We start from the raw sequence: 22,179 nt of genomic DNA, 5'->3' as shown, positions 1-22,179 counted from the left end.
GCTGTACAAATTTTTCAATTCCCTTCAAATCGTGAGGATTTCATTATGATGTAATGTTTCTCATTCTCAGGCGTTCCTTTAAAATGTGAAGAACAGCCGAATGCATTAATTCTATCTTTCAGACCAACTCACAAATAATTTGGCATTAATCACTGTCCAGTAAAGTGGTAACAGCAGATGTTTCTACACTAGCACAGGCACAATCTGCTCAACAAATGTCTGCCACATCTTTTTACCCACCTCACCAATGTCCTGCAAAGCAATACACATTCCCTGCAAGCCTCTAGAAGACTTCGACGATACTATCATGCTGTACATCCTTTGGTTCCTGAACATCGTTCAGTTTTTATCCGAAACCATTGTTCCACATCTCAATCTGCACATGCATGCAATTTGAGAAGGGAAGATCCATTTTCACTGAGGTAAGGTCCCTTTTGTGTGATTTACTGCATTGTAAAATGTTGGTTTATATTACTGTTTCATGCTGCATATCGATAGGTGAAAATGTACTGTTATGGACGGAAAAGCTGGAGGGAAGTCCCTCTGTGTATAGAAGGTGGTTAGCATGCCACAATAAAAGGTGTAAGGCATGCAATGATCGCCCAGAGAGGAACGACCACCAGTCAGTCGATAGTCTTTAGGCTGTCAACACTGTGTAATTGAAGTGGGATGGCAAACTTTCTGGAAATGAGCCTTGGATGGACACATTACCGGCTTACTGCAATGGGGAATGCTTGTGCAATGTTCTGTGATGTTTGGATGTGGAAAGAATAATTATATTAGAGCAATTTGTATGCTCACACAATACTAATTGACACCAGTAATGCTGCAGCTCAATGCATCACCGCCTCAAAGCAAAATACTATTTCTTTAGATTTCTAACAATTCATGAACCTGTTCTCCTTAACTGTGATGTGGTACATTTCTGAAATTTAATCTTTGTGTGTTATGCTTAAGTTACTGACCTTAGTCACATAGCCTGAGCTACAATCTCTGATATTATATGAGTGTCTATAATGTTGATTTTGACTATGTTAATAATGATGATGATGATGATAATAATAACAATAATAATAATATCAATAATAATCGAAGTGCTAAAATTATAAGTAACTTTTCTTATTGATGAAAGAATCCATTTTTTAGATTTCACAATCTGAATTGAAAATTTGCCTGCTGAAGAAAGTAATTGCATTTCGAGTTTAAGAGTGTTCAAAATAAGTGTTGCTACACATTATCGCATTGAAAGACCCCATATTCTACAATTAGGTTTGCTCATTGCTTGAACAGGTATCACAAGAGTGATGTTCTTTCAAGTTGAGCAGTTCAATTAGCAAATATTACCGTGAAAGAGAAGTTTGCTTGTCTGTTAATACCCTACCATACAGAACAACATAAAAGCTGTTGTCAGTGATTTATTTTGTGAATCTGTCCTCACCTGAGATAAATGCTAGAAGGTTCTATTTTATTTAATGAACGTTATTTCAAAACTAAAGGTCCAATTTTGACAGTGGCCCATAATTTTCCCTGGCTACAAATGATTACAATTGCTAAATGAATCTATGATCAAATAGCTTCTCCCCCCCTCCCCCAGGTGGGCCAATCGGGACCGAAGGCCCACTGTATCATCCTCAGACATATGGTGTCAGCTTTATAGACCTGAAGCCACTGTTTCTCATTCAAGCAGCTCCTTAATTGGTATTGTGAGACTGAGTGGACCCCCTTTAAGTCCTCTCACCAAGAAAAAAAATCCTGGGCAGTACTGGGAATCGAACCCGGGCCCTCCACATGTGGTAGCCGGCCACACCGAAGACTCCGCTATGAAGGCGGACCATGTTCAAATAGCACTTTCTAATCTATATTCTTCTGTATAAAATAATGTCGTACTTTGGAGACAAAACCTGTGGTCCATTTGTTTAAATACATTAGATAAACAATCACGGTCATAAACCCAATAAAAGTGTAATGCCACCTTATATTAATAGGAGTGTTATAAGTTATGCATAAATCTTTTTTCGTTTTTCAAATATAAATAACCACCATGAAATTTATGGTTCCCTTTGCATTTAGAATGAAGCATACTTTAAACAAAAAATTCAGTGCTTATAATATTATAATGTAATTATTGCAATCACTGGGGTATGATTGGGCAAAGAGAATTGTAAAGGTTTGTGCTGGTATGCCTCCTTAACAATGACTTTGGAACTCTGTGTGTTCAAGTGCACACTGCTGGAAGAGAAGGAATGAATTTTAGCCACCAGACACAGCGTCAGCAGCAGGTTTGAGCCACGGGGTAGGCTCGTAAATGGCAGGCAGTAATTGTACAAATTTGCAAGGTGCAACTTCACAGTGTGAAAGTTTCTCACAAGTGAGACACTTGAAGCTTGCAGTGGACAGAGAAGAAAATTCTGACAAAACTTTATGGCACTGCTCAGTTTAAGAGAAGCCTAAAGGGTTTATAAGTAGCCAACTCCTTCTAATCCATTGATGAATTTCTCAGTAGAACCAACTGATTTGTGCGTGCGTGCATGTGTGTGTGTGTGTGTGTGTGTGTGTGTGTGTGTGTGTGTGTGTGTGTGTGTGTCTTCTAACTTCTGCACCATTTCAGTGCAGTAATGTGTTCATTGCAAATAAGTGTTCTAGTAGTTCTATCATATGTTTATTACCTTATAAATAAACAAAATTTTTTTGAATTTTAAATTCACTGCATTAATGCAATCTTAGTAAATTAGTGTTTGTAAAATGATTCTTTTGTATAGTGTTCATTAAAAAAATGATAATCATTCCACTTGGGACCTGTGGAAGGTACTTCGGCTTATTTGTTTTAGTTGTAAATATTTGTCATGTATTATTGTTTTCATGACATGTTCTACATCCTGGAGAACCCCCTCACTACGGATCAATTGGAATGAAAATAAATTTAATCTAATCTAATCTAATCTAATGAGCTGCTGCAAACTTCGCTCATGGAGCAGTTCTGCACTACTGTCATTGCCGAACAGTTCCTGGATGAGATTACAATGTTTGACGATGCCGATGTCACGAGACAGAGTGATCAGTAATTTAAATGGTAAATCCCAGTGACTCTTGAAAAGAAGTACTTTACCGGCTATATAGTGTTTTGCGTCAGTGTAGATTGTGTGTGGTACCCTACATTACTGACACTATTACCTGGGATAGGTTCCCAATTCCAGGGTTCTTGTTTGCATGATAAAGCGTACCAGGAACGTGTGACAGAATTTAATCAAATTATATCAAATATTGCTCCTTTGAAAAGTTCACATGACAATGTAAATTAACTAATAGCCAGTTTGCACAGTTAACAGCCCTTCTTTTATTTGAAAATAATTATTTTAATTAATTTAATTTGAGTGCCAGCACAACACAAGTTAAATATTGAAAGAAACCTGATTTGCTTCAACAGTGGACATTCACAGTGAATTTTCATAGCCGGAAACTTACTTCACTGCACCAATTAATTTACCTAAAATAAATTTGCAGTGATACGTGTTAAAGTGCTGTGATGCCTGAGTAGTGTCGTCTTCAAGGTCATTTTAATGTTATAGTAATTATAATACATAGTGTATTATATTAAGAACATTCTGACAAAATTATTGAGCTTAGTGATTCAGCCATCCTAAATACAGTAATTGTACAGAATGCTTGCATCAGCAGGTATGATACAAAATTATGGAATTGAGATGTATGTTCAACAGTAGAATACATAAACTACTGTTGTAATCAATCAGTTTTACTGTGAAGTGTCCAACTGACCTGCCGACCATTTTATTTCAAAATTATTCAAGTTAATTTCAAGCAACTTAATTATTTAGCCGGTGTAAATATTTATTTCTGTGGTAGGTCAGTACCAACTTAAATCCTTTTATTCATTATTAATGTCATGCCAAAAACATTGCTGTAGCTGAGTGAGTTGCTACTGCCATTTTGATTTGGCAGTATTCAGAACTGGCAGCCTTGCTTCTGAGATCCTTAGGTATGCTACCACACCATCAAGTGACTTAATTTATGAGTGTCGGGTTTTATAACTGTTTATATTGCAGCATCTCCAAAAGACAATGCGCAAAAAACAGACAGCAAAAAACATTGTATGACAAATGAGTACTTCAAATGAAATTTGCCATCTGTAGATTAAGGGGGAACAGGATATAATGTCCCATCAACAATGGTGTCATTAGAGACCACATGTTCGGAAGGAGCACACGAGAAGAATTCAGCCCTGTCCTTTTGAAAGGAACCACCGACCATTTGCCTTACGTTACATAAGGAAACCATGAAGCCTTAAATCTGGCCGTATACATGACAAATGAAAATTTGTAATTGAGCCTGTAGTTAACATGATGTACCTGTACAGTTACCATGGAAAATTGGTTGACGGCAGACATAGTATGCGTGCACTGATGTAATTCGTATTATACACATTCAGAGGATAGCCAACTGATAGATTGGGCGGTCAATAAACTATTCAGAACTGGCAGCCTTGCTTCTGAGATCCTTAGGTATGCTACCACACCATCAAGTGACTTAATTTATGAGTGTCGGGTTTTATAACTGTTTATATTGCAGCATCTCCAAAAGACAATGCGCAAAAAACAGACAGCAAAAAACATTGTATGACAAATGAATACTTCAAATGAAATTTGCCATCTGTAGATTAAGGGGGAACAGGATATAATGTCCCATCAACAATGGTGTCATTAGAGACCACATGTTCGGAAGGAGCACACGAGAAGAATTCAGCCCTGTCCTTTTGAAAGGAACCACCGACCATTTGCCTTACGTTACATAAGGAAACCATGAAGCCTTAAATCTGGCCGTATACATGACAAATGAAAATTTGTAATTGAGCCTGTAGTTAACATGATGTACCTGTACAGTTACCATGGAAAATTGGTTGACGGCAGACATAGTATGCGTGCACTGATGTAATTCGTATTATACACATTCAGAGGATAGCCAACTGATAGATTGGGCGGTCAATAAACTATGATTAGAGAATAATTATTGTAAAAAGAATTTCAGGGAACCTGATGTTCCTGTTTCAGAAGTTTTAAATAATTCATATTGAAATCAGTTAAAATGCTGTTCTAAATATATTGAACTAACAATCTGCCCGGACTTTGCACAAGTAGCATTAACAAGGAAAAATCCCATCACACCTCCCTCAGATTTAGTGATAAAATGGCCCAGTGAAGAACCTACCAAAAACTGAACACACATCAAGCATAATACCTTGAAGAAGGTGTACTGAACAGTGAAATAAATAGAAAAAGTGAATGGTCCAAAATCATTTTCAGCTAAATACCTAGGAATTACAATTCGAACAACATAAATTGGAAGGAACACAAAGAAAATGTTGTGGGGAAGGCCAACTGAAAACCGTATTTTATTGCCAGGACACTTAGAAAATGTAACACATCTACTAAAGGGACTCCCTACACTACGCTTGTCCGTCCTCTTTAAGAATACTGTGTGTGGTTTCAGTTGCTTGAGACTTCAGTCGTGTGTGTGTGTGTGTGTGTGTGTGTGTGTGTGTGTGTGTGTGTGTCTCTAAGCCTATTGTTGATGAAGGCCTTAATGGCCGAAAGCTTTACTTATCGGTGACAGTCTTTTTGTTGTGCCTATCTGAAACTCAGCATCTCTGCTATATAGTGGATAGCAACTTTCCTTTTCACAATATTGTTACAGTCCATCCTGGATTTTCCATTGTTTGATAACTGATTTTGAAACATTACCTTGTTTTCTACCTACAACTACCAGAAGGACCTCTGGATCTATGAGAAAAATTCTTCAAAACTATGAGAAAGATGATAATATTAGGAAAAGTGCATAAGCTCAGATATGTGGTGTTTCATCGAGCCCCTCAGACGTCTGTTGCCAATAAATTAATAAATGCTGACAAGAGTACAAGAAAACCTGTGTGCATTTGAAACTTCCTGGCAGAAACAACTGTGTTCTGGGCCAGGATTTGAACCTGCAACTTTCCTTCCAGGACTGCTACTCTTGCAAGGTTGCAGGAGAACTTCTGTGAAGTTTGGAATGTAGGAGATGAGATAGTGGCAGAAGTAAAGCTGTGAGGGTGGGTTGCGAGTCATGCTCGGATAGCTCAGTAGGCAGAGCACTTTCCCACAAAAGGCAAAGACTCCAGGTTCGAGACCTGATCTGGCAAACAGTTTTAGTCTGCCAGAAGTTTCAAATCCGTGCACACTCTATTGGCGACTGAAGATTCATTCTCAGTGAATTTCTTTTTCTGAGTAACTGTTCTGATGGAAAATCACGCAGTGTACCACAAGATAAAGACTTTTATCTCCAGTTTCACAATTCTGTGCCTGCCATTAAAGAAGGCATAATCGAACAACGGAATGTCTGGAGTGGAATAGCAATAATATGAAAAGATTGCTACTCATCACACGAGCAGCCATTCAGTCACAGACAGGCTCAATGAAGAAGACTGTTAAACATTTGAGCTTTCGGACAAGAAAGTCCTTTTTACAGAATAAAAAACACACACACATTCACACCTCACACACATGTGGTCACTGTCTCCAGGCCCTGGGGACCGACTGCAGCGCGTGACTTGTCAATGTGTGTGCTTTTTCTTCCTTGGTAGAAGGACTTTTCTGTCTGAAAGCTTCAATGTATAATAGTTTTCTTCATTTTGAGCCTGTCTGCGACTCAACACGTCCTCTATGTCATTAAAGGAAACCTTTTTCAGAAGGCCTTGGGATGGTGTTGTGCCTGGAACTTCACACTAGCTGGCCTTAGTCCACAATGAGCACAGAGAAAAAATCAATGATAACAGCAACTTTGCATATTGGAGGATCCATGCACCTACCATATTTGTTTTGGCTTTCAGCAACAGCAACATCTGGCAGCAGTACCCGTGATTCTGAAAGTGTGGCAACTCTCGAAACACTTTTTTCTCCCTAAGATCCGTTTTATGAAACAACTTAGGTGTACGCAGCTGGGAGACGTCTTAGACTACTACCGATATTTTGACAGGTGAACCCCCTGTCATTTTAAAGGCACAAACACAATGAGAGAGCCCTTTGCGAAGACATTTAAACCCTTGGCAAGTGGGGCTATGCTGAGCACGAACTACAACACAGACTGCACACTGTTAACGGGGCCGTCTGCCTTCTATCATGAACGAAAGAGTCCAGAAATACCATAAATGCTGCAATACTTTAGCATGCTAAGTACAATTTTATGATCCACACAATAAAAGGATCTGTCAGGATCATACAATAAACCAACAGGATACTTTTTCTCAATTGGCTGTGCTAGCACATCCATTCTTGGGGAATTGTATCACTTTCTCTGTAAGGAAATCTTTACAAAAATGAAACCAGCAGGCAGTTAAACAACTTCCACTCATTTAAATGATTCAGTATTATGTTGTACATCACTTTCTGTAACATTTTTGAAGAGACGGTTTTTACCTGAATTATTGCTTGTGATGGCACAATAGGATTTGGTACGAGAGTGCGAGGATCACAGGTGTAGGCTGCACCGGCCCACACGCAGGGCACCTGAGGTGTATGGACATTTAATGTTCTGCTCGCAGCAGCCGGGTCATTACGAGTGTCTGTCTGCTGTGCCGAACCTGCAATTTGAAAGCAGCAACCCTTAACACACTTGAGGGTTCTTCAAGTTAAAAAAAAAAAAAAAAACATGGCAGCACTGTGTGGACTTTGGCACAACAACAAAGTGTTTGAAATAACTTTTGCATCACCTGCATATCTAAAATATTTAAATATGTCTGCTTGTGTCTGTATGTGTGGATGGATATGTGCGTGTGTGCGAGTGTATACCTGTCCTTTTTCCCCCCTAAGGTAAGTCTTTCCGCTCCCGGGATTGGAATGACTCCTTACCCTCTCCCTTAAAACCCACTTCCTTTCGTCTTCCCCTCTCCTTCCCTCTTTCCTGATGAGGCAACAGTTTGTTGCGAAAGCTTGAATTTTGTGTGTATGTTTGTGTTTGTTTGTGTGTCTATCGACCTGCCAGCGCTTTCGTTCGGTAAGTCACCTCATCTTTGTTTTTATATATAAAAATATGTGCAGGCTTACAAGATTTTCTGTCTACTCCCGTTGTTGTTGTTGTCGTCGTCTTCAGTCCAGAGACTGGTTTAATGCAGCTCTCCATGCTACTCTATCCTGTGCAAGCTTCTTCATATCCAAGTAACTACAGCAACCTACATCCTTCTGAATCGGCTCAGTGTATTCCTCTCTTGGCCATCCTCTATGATTTTTACCCTCCACGCTGCCCTCCAATACTAAATTGGTGATCCCTTGATGCCTCAGAACATGTCTTACCAACTGATCCCTTCTCCCCAAATACCTCTTCTCCCCAATTCTGTTCACTACCTTCTCATTAGTTACGCGATATACCCATCTAATATTCAGCATTCTTCTGTAACACCACATTTCAAAACATTCTTCTGTAACACCACATTTCAAAAGCTTCTGTTCTCTTCTTGTCTAAACTATTTATTGTACATGTTTCACTTCCATACATGGTTACGCTCCATGTAAACACTTTCAGAAAAGACTTCCTGAAACTTAAATCTATACTCGATGTTAACAAATTTCTCTTCTTCAGAAACGCTTTCCTTGCCATTGCCAGTCTACATTTTATATCCTCTCTACTTTGACCATCATCATTTATTTTGCTTCCCAAATAGCAAAGCTCATTTACTACCTTGAGGCCTCATTTCCTAATCTAATTCCCTCAGCATCACCCGACTTAATTCGACTACATTCCATTATCCTCGTTTTGCTTTTGTTGGTGTTCATCTTATACCCTCCTTTCAGGACACTGTCCATTCCGTTCAACTGCTCTTCCAGGTCCTTTGCTGTCTCCAACACAATAACAATGTCATCGGCAAACCTCAAAGTTTTTGTTTCTTCTGCATGAATTTTAATTCCTACTCCAAATTTTTCTTTTGTTTTCTTTACTGCTTGCTCAATATACAGATTGAATAACATCGGAAATAGGCTACAACCTTGTCTCACTCCCTTTCCAACCCCTGCTTCTCTTTCATGCCCCTCGACTCTTATGACTGCCATCTGGTTTCCGTACAAATTGAAAATAGCCTTTCGTAGGGTCAGTATTGCCTCACGTGTTCCAACTTTTCTATGGAATCCAGGCTGATCTTCCCCGAGGTCAGCTTCTACCAGTTTTTACATTTGTCTGTAAAGAATTCGTGTTAGTATTTTGCAGACACAACTTATTAAACTCATGTTACAAAAGCCTAAACCGCAAACAGAGCATGAGTTACTATAAGTTGGGCATTGAATACATTGGGGTTACTCAAAAAGAAATGAGCTGGAGGCTGTTAAATGAAAACTGCTGGAGGGATTGTAAAACTATTGCCTATGTAAGAAGATCTGGTCTCCATAAAAGTTCTGAGCCACCAAACTCACCACAAGAGGGACACGATCGCACATACCCACATGATGTCAGAGTCAGCAAGTACACACTTTGACTGTGCATTGCACTTGGTCATAATGAAAACTGAGAACTGCATGCTTCAAAAGAAGGGCAAAGGGGTGTAGTGCATTTCCTTGCAGTGGAAGGAAAATGAGAAACGTAAATTCATCAAAGAATGGCACAAGTGGACGATGATATGGGGGCAGCGATTGAAGTGTTTTTCTTATTGGTTTAGGATTTTATGTAGCTGCTGGCTCACTCCTTGTTGTTTAAGCTGAGACAGAACAGTTCATGAGATCCGTTACCTGATGTAACATTTGAAATATTTACCTCTTCCTTTTAATCCAGTCGCTGTAGTTGATTCTCTTGAAGCAGAGGTCCTGCTAATCAATGTCTCTGAAATCCCATGCATAACCGAGGAAAGGCTTAACTTTTTCATGTTCTGCATCTGTTATTGAAGCAAAAGAAGATAACTTCTACTCGTGTCATGAAAAAACACGTCTACTACTTTCCTTTTACAAACATGTATTTCCTTGAATGGGTGAACAGATCATTAGAGTGACCTGTGCATTTGAGTAGAACACAACATTACATATGAGGTACTCATCAAAAGCTCAATAAGACAATCCAGATTACAGTACATTTCATTTTTCACAAAACCGTCCTCTCTCTTGTATTCCTGCTTGGAGAGTGCGGTTGCTCTTTGATAGCTAAGCCACTGTCAAACCGCAACGCCAAGATGTAAAAGGCCCCTCCCACATCGGGTGAAGCCATTTATTTGTTGTCACACCTTGGCATTTTGTCGTATTTCACATCTCCCATTTAATGTCTGCACATATGAAAAAGAAACACCTGTACACAGTATGTGTTCTGAGACTTACTCCCTACTTAATATCATTCTGTCACGACCTTTCCCTGTACTACACAAGAAGTGTGAAAAGTCATTTGCTTAAGTGGCTTGTAGCACTTCACTATTGTCCCAGACATGACATCTGTTGTATCAATAGTGAGGTGGCCAGTAAATGCAAGTGCACATCTACAAGAGGTAACACATTAATACATTTATTTAAACTATGTATGCATAATAACTGAGTTACACACAACTTATGTATATCGTAGGTTCTCGTGTGGGGCTGAGTTATGTGCAAACGAAGGTTTTTTTTTTTTTTACCACATCTAGTTCCGCAGGACAAAACTGAGGAGGAAATTTCCAAGGTCATGGAATGTGTCAGTACATGAAATTACAACATAAAAAATAAAGTAAAATGTTTATGAACCCAAAAAAAGAGAAGCCATAAGTTTATGTAAATGCAATCAACAATATAACACAAGAATCAGCTTAATTTTTCAAGGAACTCCTCGACAGAATAAAAGGAGGCTCCCATGAGGTAACTCTACAGTTTTGATTTGAAAGTGCGTGGAATATGGCTAAGATTTTTGAACTCTTGTGGTAGCTTATTGAAAATGGATGCAGCAGTATACTGTGCACCTTTCTGCACAAGAGTCAAGGAAGTGTGATCCAAATGCAGATTGGACTTCTGCCTAGTATCAACTGAGTGAAAGCTACTAATTCTTGGAAATAAGCTGATATTTTCAACAAGAAACAACGGCAAAGACTATATACATTGAGAGGCAAATATCAGAATACCCAGACTCGTGAACGGGGGTCGACAAGAGGTTCGCAAACTTACACCACTTACTGCCCGAACTGCCCATTTCTGAGCCAAAAATATCCTTTGAGAATGGGAAGAGTTATAACAAAATATAATACCATATGACATAAGCAAATGAAAATAAGTAAAGTAGACTACTTTTCATGTCGAACAATCACTTACTGCAGATACTGTTTGAATAATAAAAATGGCAACGTTAAGTCTTTGAACAAGATCCTGAAATGGGCTTTCCATGACAGTTTACCATCTACCTGAACATCAAGAAATTTGAACTGTTCAGTTTCACTAATCATATGCCCATTCCATGAAATTAAAATGTCAGGTTTTGTTGAATTGTGTGTTGGAAACTGTAAAAATGGAGTCTTACTGTGATTTAGCTTTAGTTCATTTATACAAGCCATGAACTTATGTCATGTACTGCACTAGTTGAAACAGAGCCAATGTTGCACACAACATCCTTTACTGCCAAGCTGGTGTCATCAGCAAACAGAAATATTTTAGAGTTACCCATAATATTAGAGGGCATATCATTTATATAAATAAGGAACAGGAGCGGCCCCAACACTGATCCCTGGGGCACCCCCCACTTGACAGTATCCCACTCAGACCCCACATCACAGACATTCTCACCACTGTGAATGTTGACTTTTTCCTGTCTATTGTTGAAGTAAGAGGTGAACCAATTGTGAGCTACTCCCTGTATTCTGTAACGGTTCAACTTCTGGAGCAATAACTAGTGATCAACACAGTCAAACACCTTAGTTAAAAAAGATGCCTAGCATTCTAAATCTTTTGATTAATCCACCCACTACCTCACAGAGAAAAGAGAATATGGCATTTTCAGTTGTTAAATCACTTCTAAAACCGAACTGTACATTTGATGGCAATTTATGAGAAATAAAATGATCAATTATCCTTACATACACAGCCTTTTCAGTAACTTAAGCAAACACTGATGGCATATAAATAGGTCTACAATTGTCTACATTATCCATTTCTCCCTTTTTATAAAGTGGTTTTACAACTGGGTACTTTAATCATTCAGGAAACTGACCATTCCTAAAAGGAAAAATTACAAATAAGGCTAAATACAGGACTAACATGTGCAGCACAGTACTTTAATTTTCTGCTAGGCACTCCATCATATCTATGAGGGTCCTTAGTCTTCAGCGATTTAATTGTTGACTCAATCTCCCCTCTGTCAGTATCACAAAGGAGTATTTCACACATCAATGTCGGAAAGGCATTTACTAAGAGAGTTATATGATACCCTGAAAAAATTAAGTTTTTATTTAATTCATCAGCAATGCTCAGAAAATGATTGTTAAATAATGTACATATACCTGACTTAACAGTAAAAGAAATATTTTTACTACGAACTGACTTTATATTGTCACCCTTGTGCTGCTAACCAGACACTTCCTTCACAACCGACCATATGGTTTTAATCTTAACCTGTGAATTAGCTATTCTATTTGTGTACCACATACTCTTTGTCTTCTTAATAACATTTTGCAGCACTTTACAATATTGTTTGTAGTGGGCTACTGTACACTGATTGTGGCTACTTTAACATTTTGATGTAATTCCTGCTTTGTTCTTCATGATATCCTTATCCCACTAGTCAGCCACCCAGGCTGTCTTTTACTGCTAGTACCCTGTCTAGAATGTTCTAATGGAGAGCAACTTTCAAAGAGCATGAGAAACGTATTAAGGTCTATTAGAGAGATTACAGCGCGCACGGAGGCTTTCAGACAGTCGTTCTTCCCGCGAACCATACGCGACTAGAACAGGAAAGGGAGGTAATGACAGTGGCACGTAAAGTGCCCTCTGCCACACACCGTTGGGTGGCTTGCAGAGTATAAATGTAGATGTAGATGTAAGCATTATATTTGTCATCTATGTTATCGGCACTATAAACATCCTGTCACTACTGTTCTTTAATGAGTTTTAAAAAACCCTATTGCTGTTGGAGTAGCTTTTCTACATAGTTTGTAATTATATGTGCCATTGCCTTGACTACAGAAACCTTTTAGTGTTAAAATTTGTAAATCATGGTCTGAAAGGCCATTCACCATTTTACTAACAGAATGCCCATCTAGTAATGAAAAAGGATAAGAATATTGTCTATGGCTGTGCTACTGTTCCCCTGAACCCTGGTTGGAAAAAACACAATCTGCATTAGATCATATGAATTTAGGAGATCTTCCAACATCTTTTTTCTTGCACAATCATGTACAAAATTAATACTGACGTCACTACATATAGCCCACCCGGCTAGCCATGCAGTCTAACGCACTGCTTCCCGAGAGGGAAGGCATGCCGATCCCCGGCATGAATCCGCCTGGCAGATTAGTGTCAAGATCCGTTGTGGCGGCCAGCCTGTGGACGGTTTTTAAGGTGGTTTTCCATCTGCCTCTGCGAATGTGGGCTGGTTCCCCTTATTCTGCCTCAGTTACACTATGTCGGTGATTGCTACACAAACACCGTGTCCATGTACGTGAACACCATAATTACTCTATCACACAAACATTTGGTGTTACACTCATCTGGGGGGGGGGGGGGGGGGGGGGGTCCACTGGGGGCCGAACCGCACAATAGCCCTGGGTTTGATGTGGGGTGGGTGGACTGCTGCAGCCTATTGTGGGGTTGTGAACCACTGAGGTCTACAGCGGGGACGAAGCCTCTGCGTCATTTGTAGGTCCCCAGTTCAACATGTACAGTCGTGGACAAAATGAGCGAGACCCCTCGCCTTTCCGTTATGCTGATCCGCACAGCTTTAAAGTCTGCTACACAGCATAACACTCAAGGCGACGAAGTGCTACCAACACAGGCGTGAAATTGACAGACTATCCGAACTTTGTCAGACTGTTTTCAATCATGTGTATGACTATATTAATGCTGATTAGTGTGTTAAACACAACGCATAAATATAAGATGTAAATGAAAGAAGAAACGCTAGTTTGAAAGAATGGTTCAAATGGCTCTGAGCACTATGCGACTCAACTTCTGAGATCATCAGTCGCCTAGAACTTAAACTAATTACACCTAACTAACCTAAGGACATCACACACATCCATGCCTGAGGCAGGATTCGAACCTGTGACTGTAGCGGTCGCGCGGTTCCAGACTGTAGCGCCTAGAACCGCTCGGCCACTCTGGCCGGCCGTGTTGCCATCGTTTTTGTGATTACCAGAATCTTTCATGGCACAGAATGAGTCAAGCCATTCCCCTAGACATGAGTCAAGACATTCTACTAGAGAATACGGATGCAGGTGTTCATCTAGACTCGTCCCAAATCATAACTCGGACACATATGGATCTAAATCGACGAATTGGTTTCGACCTAATTTCCATTCCCTGCTTTCTGCAACTGTGTCCTGAATTTCTTAAAATTGCTTTACTGCCAGTCTATCTGCCTCTATCGAAATTAGAACTGAAAACAAACCAGATCTCCCTTGCACCTTTCACAATGCTAGCAGATAACCCAGGCAAACAGCCCTCTATTATTACCCCAGACTTGAATAAGCTGGCAATTTCGCAATGAAAATGGCAAAATGATCTGCAGTTTCCGTTGCACAGAGCTTTCTGGACTCAAAAACAAGAATTTTCTACCTTTATGTCACCGCTTATGTGACAATCATTCGGGATGTTTATCGAAATAACAAAATACTGTTATTAGCGAGTAAATTTAATATGATAATTCTGCAACATCCCAGGAAATAAACGGCTACATAGCTGCTAAACGGATTTTACAATGTTTCGAATTCTCCACTAGACTAGCCACAGCCAGAAAACGTTCATTAGCCGAAATGTTTCTTAAGCTTCCTGGCAATGGGAATGCTCGCACTTCTAAAACGTGGTGGCATTAATACTGGGATCTGAACTACCATGTGTATAGGCAAATGGATTTTATTTGCATTCCTGTAAACGTGATTTGGATCGAAAGCATAACTACGAGTAATATGCTGACGTATCGACTGCAACTAGAACATTTTGAATAAAGAGTAGGGAGGGTTATTTATGCAGCCCTCATCTTCAGTAACGGTCATAGCTATTTTCATTGTTAGGATTTCGTCACCTAAATTGGTAAAAATGGAACTCTACTAGTCTCACCTTCTTGACTGTCTGTCTACCTTAAAACCCGTTTTGCTAATTCGTAATGATCTGCGGTACTTTGTCTTACTAAAACAGTTATGTTATCTCGATAAGCTGAAATTTATTTTTATTAGTACAGTTCATACTAATTAGCGTTTCTTCTTTCATTTATATCTTATATTTACGGGTTGTGTTTAACACACTAATCAACATTAATATAGTCATACACATGATTGAAAACAGTCTGAGAAAATTCAGATAGTTTGTCAGTTTCATGCCTGTGCATAGTATGTTGGTAGCACTTCGTCGCCTTGCCTGTTATGTTGTGTAGCAGACTTTAAAGCTGTGCGGATCAGCATAACGAAAAGGCGAGGGGTCTCGCTCGTTTTGTCCACGACTGTACATACATACATGCATACATAGGTACATACGCACATACATACATACACCACATATAACTAACTTTTGGTACTTCCTATGAAGTGAACCAAGAACCCTCTGAGGCTTGAGTAGAAATACTCTGAAGTCAGATTCAGGGAACCTATACAAAACAAAAATTAGAAGTTTAGCTTGACTTGTCCTTGATTGTAAAAAATAGTCTTGAATTCTAATTCACTTGCAAAAGTCTATGAATATTAATAATACTTAGTAGCACTGAGCTGTTCCAATATCATATTCCTCGTTGCAATCTACTACACCAATGTTTATAAGTCTATAGACGCACTCGATCTGTGGAGTAAACTCTGAATTGTGGTTGCTTAAAGGGATGTACTGACAAATCAGAACTACTTGCAGAGAGGCCACATCACTTCAGTGTCCTCTGGTGACGTGTACGCAACACACACCTTGTCGGAGATATCGAGTGACGGAATGATGGTCTCACCCAGCGATCTGCTCGTGGGAGGTTTAACAATAACAAAAACAAGACAGTCCAGAACAAAAGCAGGGTCATTGTACATATAGGGATATGACGAGATACTGAGCACTTCATACAGCACGCAACAAGCAACTGCCGGTCGGCCAGCCAACCTTAGATCTGTGCGAGTGGTGCTGACCATGTGGCATACGTACTCCGTCTCTTGAGGCCAAGAGTGGCGGCTGTTGTAGTGAGGAGCTGCATCCCTGAGTCACTACAGATATCCACTGTAGGTGTCATTACTAAACCAGGGAACCTTACACATTGACCATCTTTGAGTTTCTTTGTACCTATTGGGCTGAGATCAGTGCTCAGACATTGATTTTGTAAAGCAGTACAAAACACTTACTAAAAAAAAACTAAAAAGAGAAAAGATTGAAAATTTCCAAGTGCCGCCACGTACACGGCTCACAAAAAAAGTATCAAACTTACATTACATTGTGATACTTTCTGTGCCTTTATTATGCACACTTATACGAGGGCAGTTCAATAAGTAATGCAACACATTTTTTTTCTGAAACAGGGGTTGTTTTACTCAGCATTGAAATACACCAGGTTATTCCCCAATCTTTTAGCTACACAACACTATTTTTCAACGTAATCTCCATTCAATGCTACGGCCTTACGCCACCTTGAAATGAGGGCCTGTATGCCTGCACGGTACCATTCCACTGATCGATGTCAGAGCCAACGTCGTACTGCATCAATAACTTCTTCATCATCCGCGTAGTGCGTCCCACGGATTGCGTCCTTCATTGGGCCAAACATATGGAAATCCGACGGTGCGAGATCGTGGCTGTAGGGTGCATGAGGAAGAACAGTCCACTGAAGTTTTGTGAGCTCCTCTCGGGTGCGAAGACTTGTGTGAGGTCTTGTGTTGTCACGAAGAAGGAGAAGTTCGTTCAGATTTTTGTGCCTATGAACACGCTGAAGTCGTTTCTTCAATTTCTGAAGAGTAGCACAATACACTTCAGAGTTGATCGTTTGACCATGGGGAAGGACATCGAACAGAATAACCCCTTCAGCGTCCCAGAAGACTGTAACCATGACTTTACCGGCTGAGGGTATGGCTTTAAACTTTTTCTTGGTAGGGGAGTGGGTGTGGCGCCACTCCATTGATTGCCGTTTTGTTTCAGGTTCGAAGTGATGAACCCATGTTTCATCGCCTGTAACAATCTCTGACAAGAAATTGTCACCCTCAGCCACATGACGAGCAAGCAATTCCGCACAGATGGTTCTCCTTTGCTCTTTATGGTGTTCGGTTAGACAACGAGGGACCCAGCGGGAACAAACCTTTGAATATCCCAACTGGTGAACAATTGTGACAGCACTACCAACAGAGATGTCAAGTTGAGCACTGAGTTGTTTGATGGTGATCCGTCGATCATCTCGAACGAGTGTGTCCGCATGCTCCGCCATTGCAGGAGTCACAGCTGTGCACGGCCGGCCCGCACGCGGGAGATCAGACAGTCTTGCTTGACACACGCTTTGCCCAACGACTCACCGTGCTTTTGTCCACTGCCAGATCACCGTAGACATTCTGCAAGCGCCTATGAATATCTGAGATGCCCTGGTTTTCCGCCAAAAGAAACTCGATCACTGCCCGTTGTTTGCAACGCACATCCGTTACAGACGCCATTTTAACAGCTCCGTACAGCACTGCCACCTGACGGAAGTCAATGAAACTATACGAGACGAAGCGGGAATGTTTGAAAATATTCCACAAGAAATTTCCGGTTTTTTCAACCAAAATTGGCCGAGAAAAAAAATATGTTGCATTACTTATTGAACTGCCCTCGTATTATACAGAAATTAAACATGTTCATTTAGTTGTACAGAAATGAAAAATGAACAAAACAAAACCAGAAATAAATGCTTTACTGTCACAAAGAGCAAAAGTATTCCAAAATGAAAATAATGACACTTGGATGAAAATAAAACTATACACTTGTCACATTTCAGTACTCTGCATTCCCACCTCTGGCTCATATCAAAGCAACACACCTGCGAATTACATCTCGGGGGACGGCTCTCTGTTCGTCCCATAATGCTGCCATTGGCTCCTGAAGTGTGTGGGGTTGCTGTGGTCGATTCTGGAAGTGCCTACCGAGTCGATCCCACAGATACTCATTGTAACAGAGGCCTGGGTTAACCCAAGTCTGCCCGTTACACAAATTCTAGCAGCTTCTAGGAACTCCCTGATGTCCCTAGTGGAATGCACAGTGGCTCCATCATAGGGTAATGTGAAATGTTGCCAATATTGATGATGGTGATGATTTTAGGTGAGGGGCTCTCAAAATCACAGACATCAGTATCCTGATGAAAAGTCAACATGCCAATCTCACAAGTGGGGACGAAGGCTGTCCCCGCATGCAGAGCAGTTCATAAAGCATTAAAGTCTGCCTTGCTTCCCCACCAATTTAAGGATTACAGACGAGGCCTGACAGTTCACAAACTGTTACCAACCTTGTAACACTGGAATCAGTATCACTGAAGGTGGTGGGCAGTTCTCCATCGAGACTGAGGGTTTCTCTGATATCAGTATATAAGACACACATTGCCAAAATATGCTGAACTGAAAGTGGCACACCACAAGCCTCACAGAGGAAGCCACATGTTAAATTACGTCTGATGCGCAGCCTGGTAAGCAAAACCTCCATCCAGAGGTGAGGCTGACGTGAAGTCTGCCGTGCTTGTGTGGTCGATCTGAGCGATTGCAGTTTGCTTTCTGTCAACTTCACCCATTCAGTCTCCCACTGAAGCATGGTGCGTCTGTCAGAAAATGAGATGACAGCATGCACTGGGATGGGACACTGACTGACAATACCATTCTGACATGCTTCCTCGGCTTGCTTCTGACATGGCTTTGTTGGCCATGTTGTTTCCCTGTATCCTGATGTGACCAGGTACCCAGCAAAAGATCACCTCCTTGGTGTTGCAGCCACTGTAAGAAGTCATGAATGAGCTGAATCAACTGGTCTACTGTTGCCAATATGTTTTTTTCATGGATAGTATACAGTTCTCCAGAACTTCTGCAATGTAGTGCACAGCTGCCAATCACTGCGAGGTCACTTTTACAGTTCCAGAACATTTCTCCTCAAACTATCACTGATCCACAACTGTAAGCAACTGTCTCCCATATGTTCCAAGGCAAATAATGTTCACCTTGCTATCTCCAGTGTAAGACATGCTAGTTGATATGCTCTTGTGCAAACTGCATACGGCCTCCTCAGTGTTGGGAGTTCAGAACTGTAAAGGTCCTCTGGAAATGGAGCCGATCTTCCCTTAGTATACTTCAGATTGTCTATGCATTAATTAGCGCACCTCATAAGTCTCTAGCCACATCGTGTCGTTTTCGGAGGGCCTGAAGTTGAACAAATTGGTCCTCACCTAGTGTTTTTTTCCATTTTCATCCTGACCCATGCCAGTGTTTGACTGTGTGTTGTTGTTGATACCTCTACCACCACCTGTACATTACTGGTTGAGGCAGCCCCAGCCACATGTCCTTCCGCAAGAGGGCTACTGCACAAATGATTTATTGTCGTGGTGAATGCCATCCCACATCTGGTGCCCTAACGTGCCATTACGACACCTAACACAGCACTGACTTGCCACAATGTACATCCCGAACCACTGCTGTTTGAAGGTGCAGCCACAACAATAACTGCTGCGATTGGTGAGTATGCACTTGATATCAACATGAGCCACATCAATGGCCACAATAGATAAACAAACAACTCTTCAGAGCACCACAGATTTGAAACACAGAGTGGTCACTAGTTTTTTGTGAGCCGTTTACAAACCCTAAAACAATTTAAACCTTAACACAACCATCCATAGCATCATAATCTTCAAATCATGAGGCCGGACGTTCAGTTCCAGCTAAAAGCTGCTTTTTTTAATTGACATTGCAAAACACTAACACAAATTCTTTACAGAAGAAGAATGGAAAAACTGATAGAAGCTGACCTCGGGGAAGATCAGTGTGGGTTCCGGAGAAGTGTAGGAAATGTAGGCAATACTGACCCTGCAACTTATCTTAAAACATAGGTTAAGGAAAAACCAACCTATAGTTATAGTATCTGTAGACTTACAGAAAGCCTTTGACAATGTTGACTGGAATATTCTCTTTGAAATTCTGAAGGTGGCAGGGGGTAAAATAAAGGGAGCGAAGGGCTATTGACAACTTGTACAGAAACCAGATGGCAGTTATAAGAGTCGAAGGGCACGAAAGGGAGGTAGCGGTTGAAAAGGTAGTGAGGCAGTGTTGTAAACCTATTGCCAATGTTATTTCAATATGTACATTGAATATGCTGTACAGGAAACCGAAGAAAAATTTGGAACAAGTGTTCAATTTCAGAGAGAAGAAATAAAAACGTAGAGGTTTGCCAATGACATTGTAATTCAGTCAGAGACAGCAAGGGACTTGCAAGAGCGTCAAACAGGATGGACAGTGTCTTGAAAGGAGGATACAGGATGAGCATCAACAAAAGCAAAATGAGGGTAACGGAATGTAGTCTAATTAAATCAGATGTCACTGAGATAATTAGATTAGGAAGTGGGACACTTAAAATAGCTGACAAATTTTGATACTAGGGCAGCAAAATATCTGATGATGGATGAAGTAGAGAAGATGTAAAATTTAGAGTGGCAATGGCAAGGAAAGCATTACTGAAGAAGAGAGATTTGTTAACATCAAATATAGATTTAAGTTTTAGGGAGTCTTTTCTGAAGGTTCTTGTCTGGAGTGCAGCCATGTATGGAAGTGAAACATGGATGGTAAACAGTTAAGATAAAAAGAGAATGGAAGTTTTTGAAATGTGGTGCTACAGAAGAATGCTGAATATTAGGGAAATTACTGAATGGAATTGGGGAGACAAGAAATTTGTGGCACAACTTGACCAAAAGAAGGGGTCGGTTGATAGGACACATTCTGAGACATCAAGGGATCACCAATTTAGTATTGGAGGGAAGTGTGTGGGGTAAAAATCATAGAGGGAGACAGGGGTGAATATAGTAAGCAGGTTTAGAAAGATGTAGGCTGCAGTAGGTACTCGGAGATGAAGAGGCTTGCACAGGATGGAGTAGCACCAAGAGCTGCATCAAACCACTCTTCGGACTGACGACCACAACAACAAAACAAAATGAACATTTATAAGCAAGCTGAAATCATAATTTTTAAAAATAAAACTTTTACTTTCTAGTTACTAACTGGACGACAATGTGATTATTGATAAAGTCTGTGGCGCAAGCCTGTGGCCGGTTCAGGTAGAGTGCGGTCCTCCTATCCACCACAACACGAAGAGGGGGAGTGGTGGCAAGTCCCTCGTTCCTGCTGCCCTTTAAACATGGGAAAGCTCTCTGATGCCCATATTTGACAGCAAGGTGAAGGGACCTGGGATCATCCTGATAGAACTGGAAGAGTAAAAAGCCGTGCCTCTACCTGGGATTGAAGCAGGCACCCTCAGATCCAGAGTGTTGTGCTCTACCCATTAGACCCCCATGGCCCGAGTCATTGATAATAAATTAAAATACAGCGAATCAATATGAAATATCAAACTGTGAAAAGGTTACTGTTTTATTTCTAGACAAAATTATTTAATTGGATAGATAAAATATCTACTCACCAAGCGGTGGCAGAACACACACATAAAAGACTGTTGTAATTGGCAAGCTTTCGGAGCCAGTGGCTCCTTCTTCAGGCAGAAGGGTTGAAGGAGAAGGAAGAAGGGTAAAGGAAAAGGACTGGAGAGGTCTAGGAAATGGGATAGATTTAAGGAAAGTCACCCAGGACCCCGGGTCAGGGGAGATTTACCATACTTGTCACCCTTCTTCCTACCCCCTTCGTCTGCAGCTCGTGGTCGTGCGGTAGCATTCTCGCTTCCCACGCTCGGGTTCGATTCCCGGCGGGGTCAGGGATTTTCTCTGCCTCGTGATGACTGGGTGTTATGTGATGTCCTTAGGTTAGTTAGGTTTAAGTAGTTCTAAGTTCTAGGGGACTGATGGCCAAAGATGTTAAGTCCCATAGTGCTCAGAGCCATT

The 22,179-nt window shown here is 40.7% G+C and overlaps 1 protein-coding gene across 2 annotated transcripts in view; it reads right to left on the bottom strand.

Moving 5' to 3' along the window:
• LOC126426940 (uncharacterized) overlaps positions 1-22,179 on the bottom strand; it is a 90,321-nt gene that overhangs the window by 47,361 nt on the left and 20,781 nt on the right. For both annotated transcript variants that reach the window (XM_050089044.1, XM_050089045.1), the window contains exon 4: positions 7,461-7,624. In XM_050089044.1, coding sequence (XP_049945001.1) covers positions 7,461-7,624 — 164 coding nt within the window. The remainder of the gene's footprint in view (positions 1-7,460; positions 7,625-22,179) is intronic.

This window comes from Schistocerca serialis, chromosome 11 (genome assembly GCF_023864345.2).
Source record: "Schistocerca serialis cubense isolate TAMUIC-IGC-003099 chromosome 11, iqSchSeri2.2, whole genome shotgun sequence".
NCBI classification, from domain to species: Eukaryota; Metazoa; Arthropoda; class Insecta; order Orthoptera; family Acrididae; genus Schistocerca; species Schistocerca serialis.
This window is presented reverse-complemented; position numbering and strand designations above follow the sequence as displayed.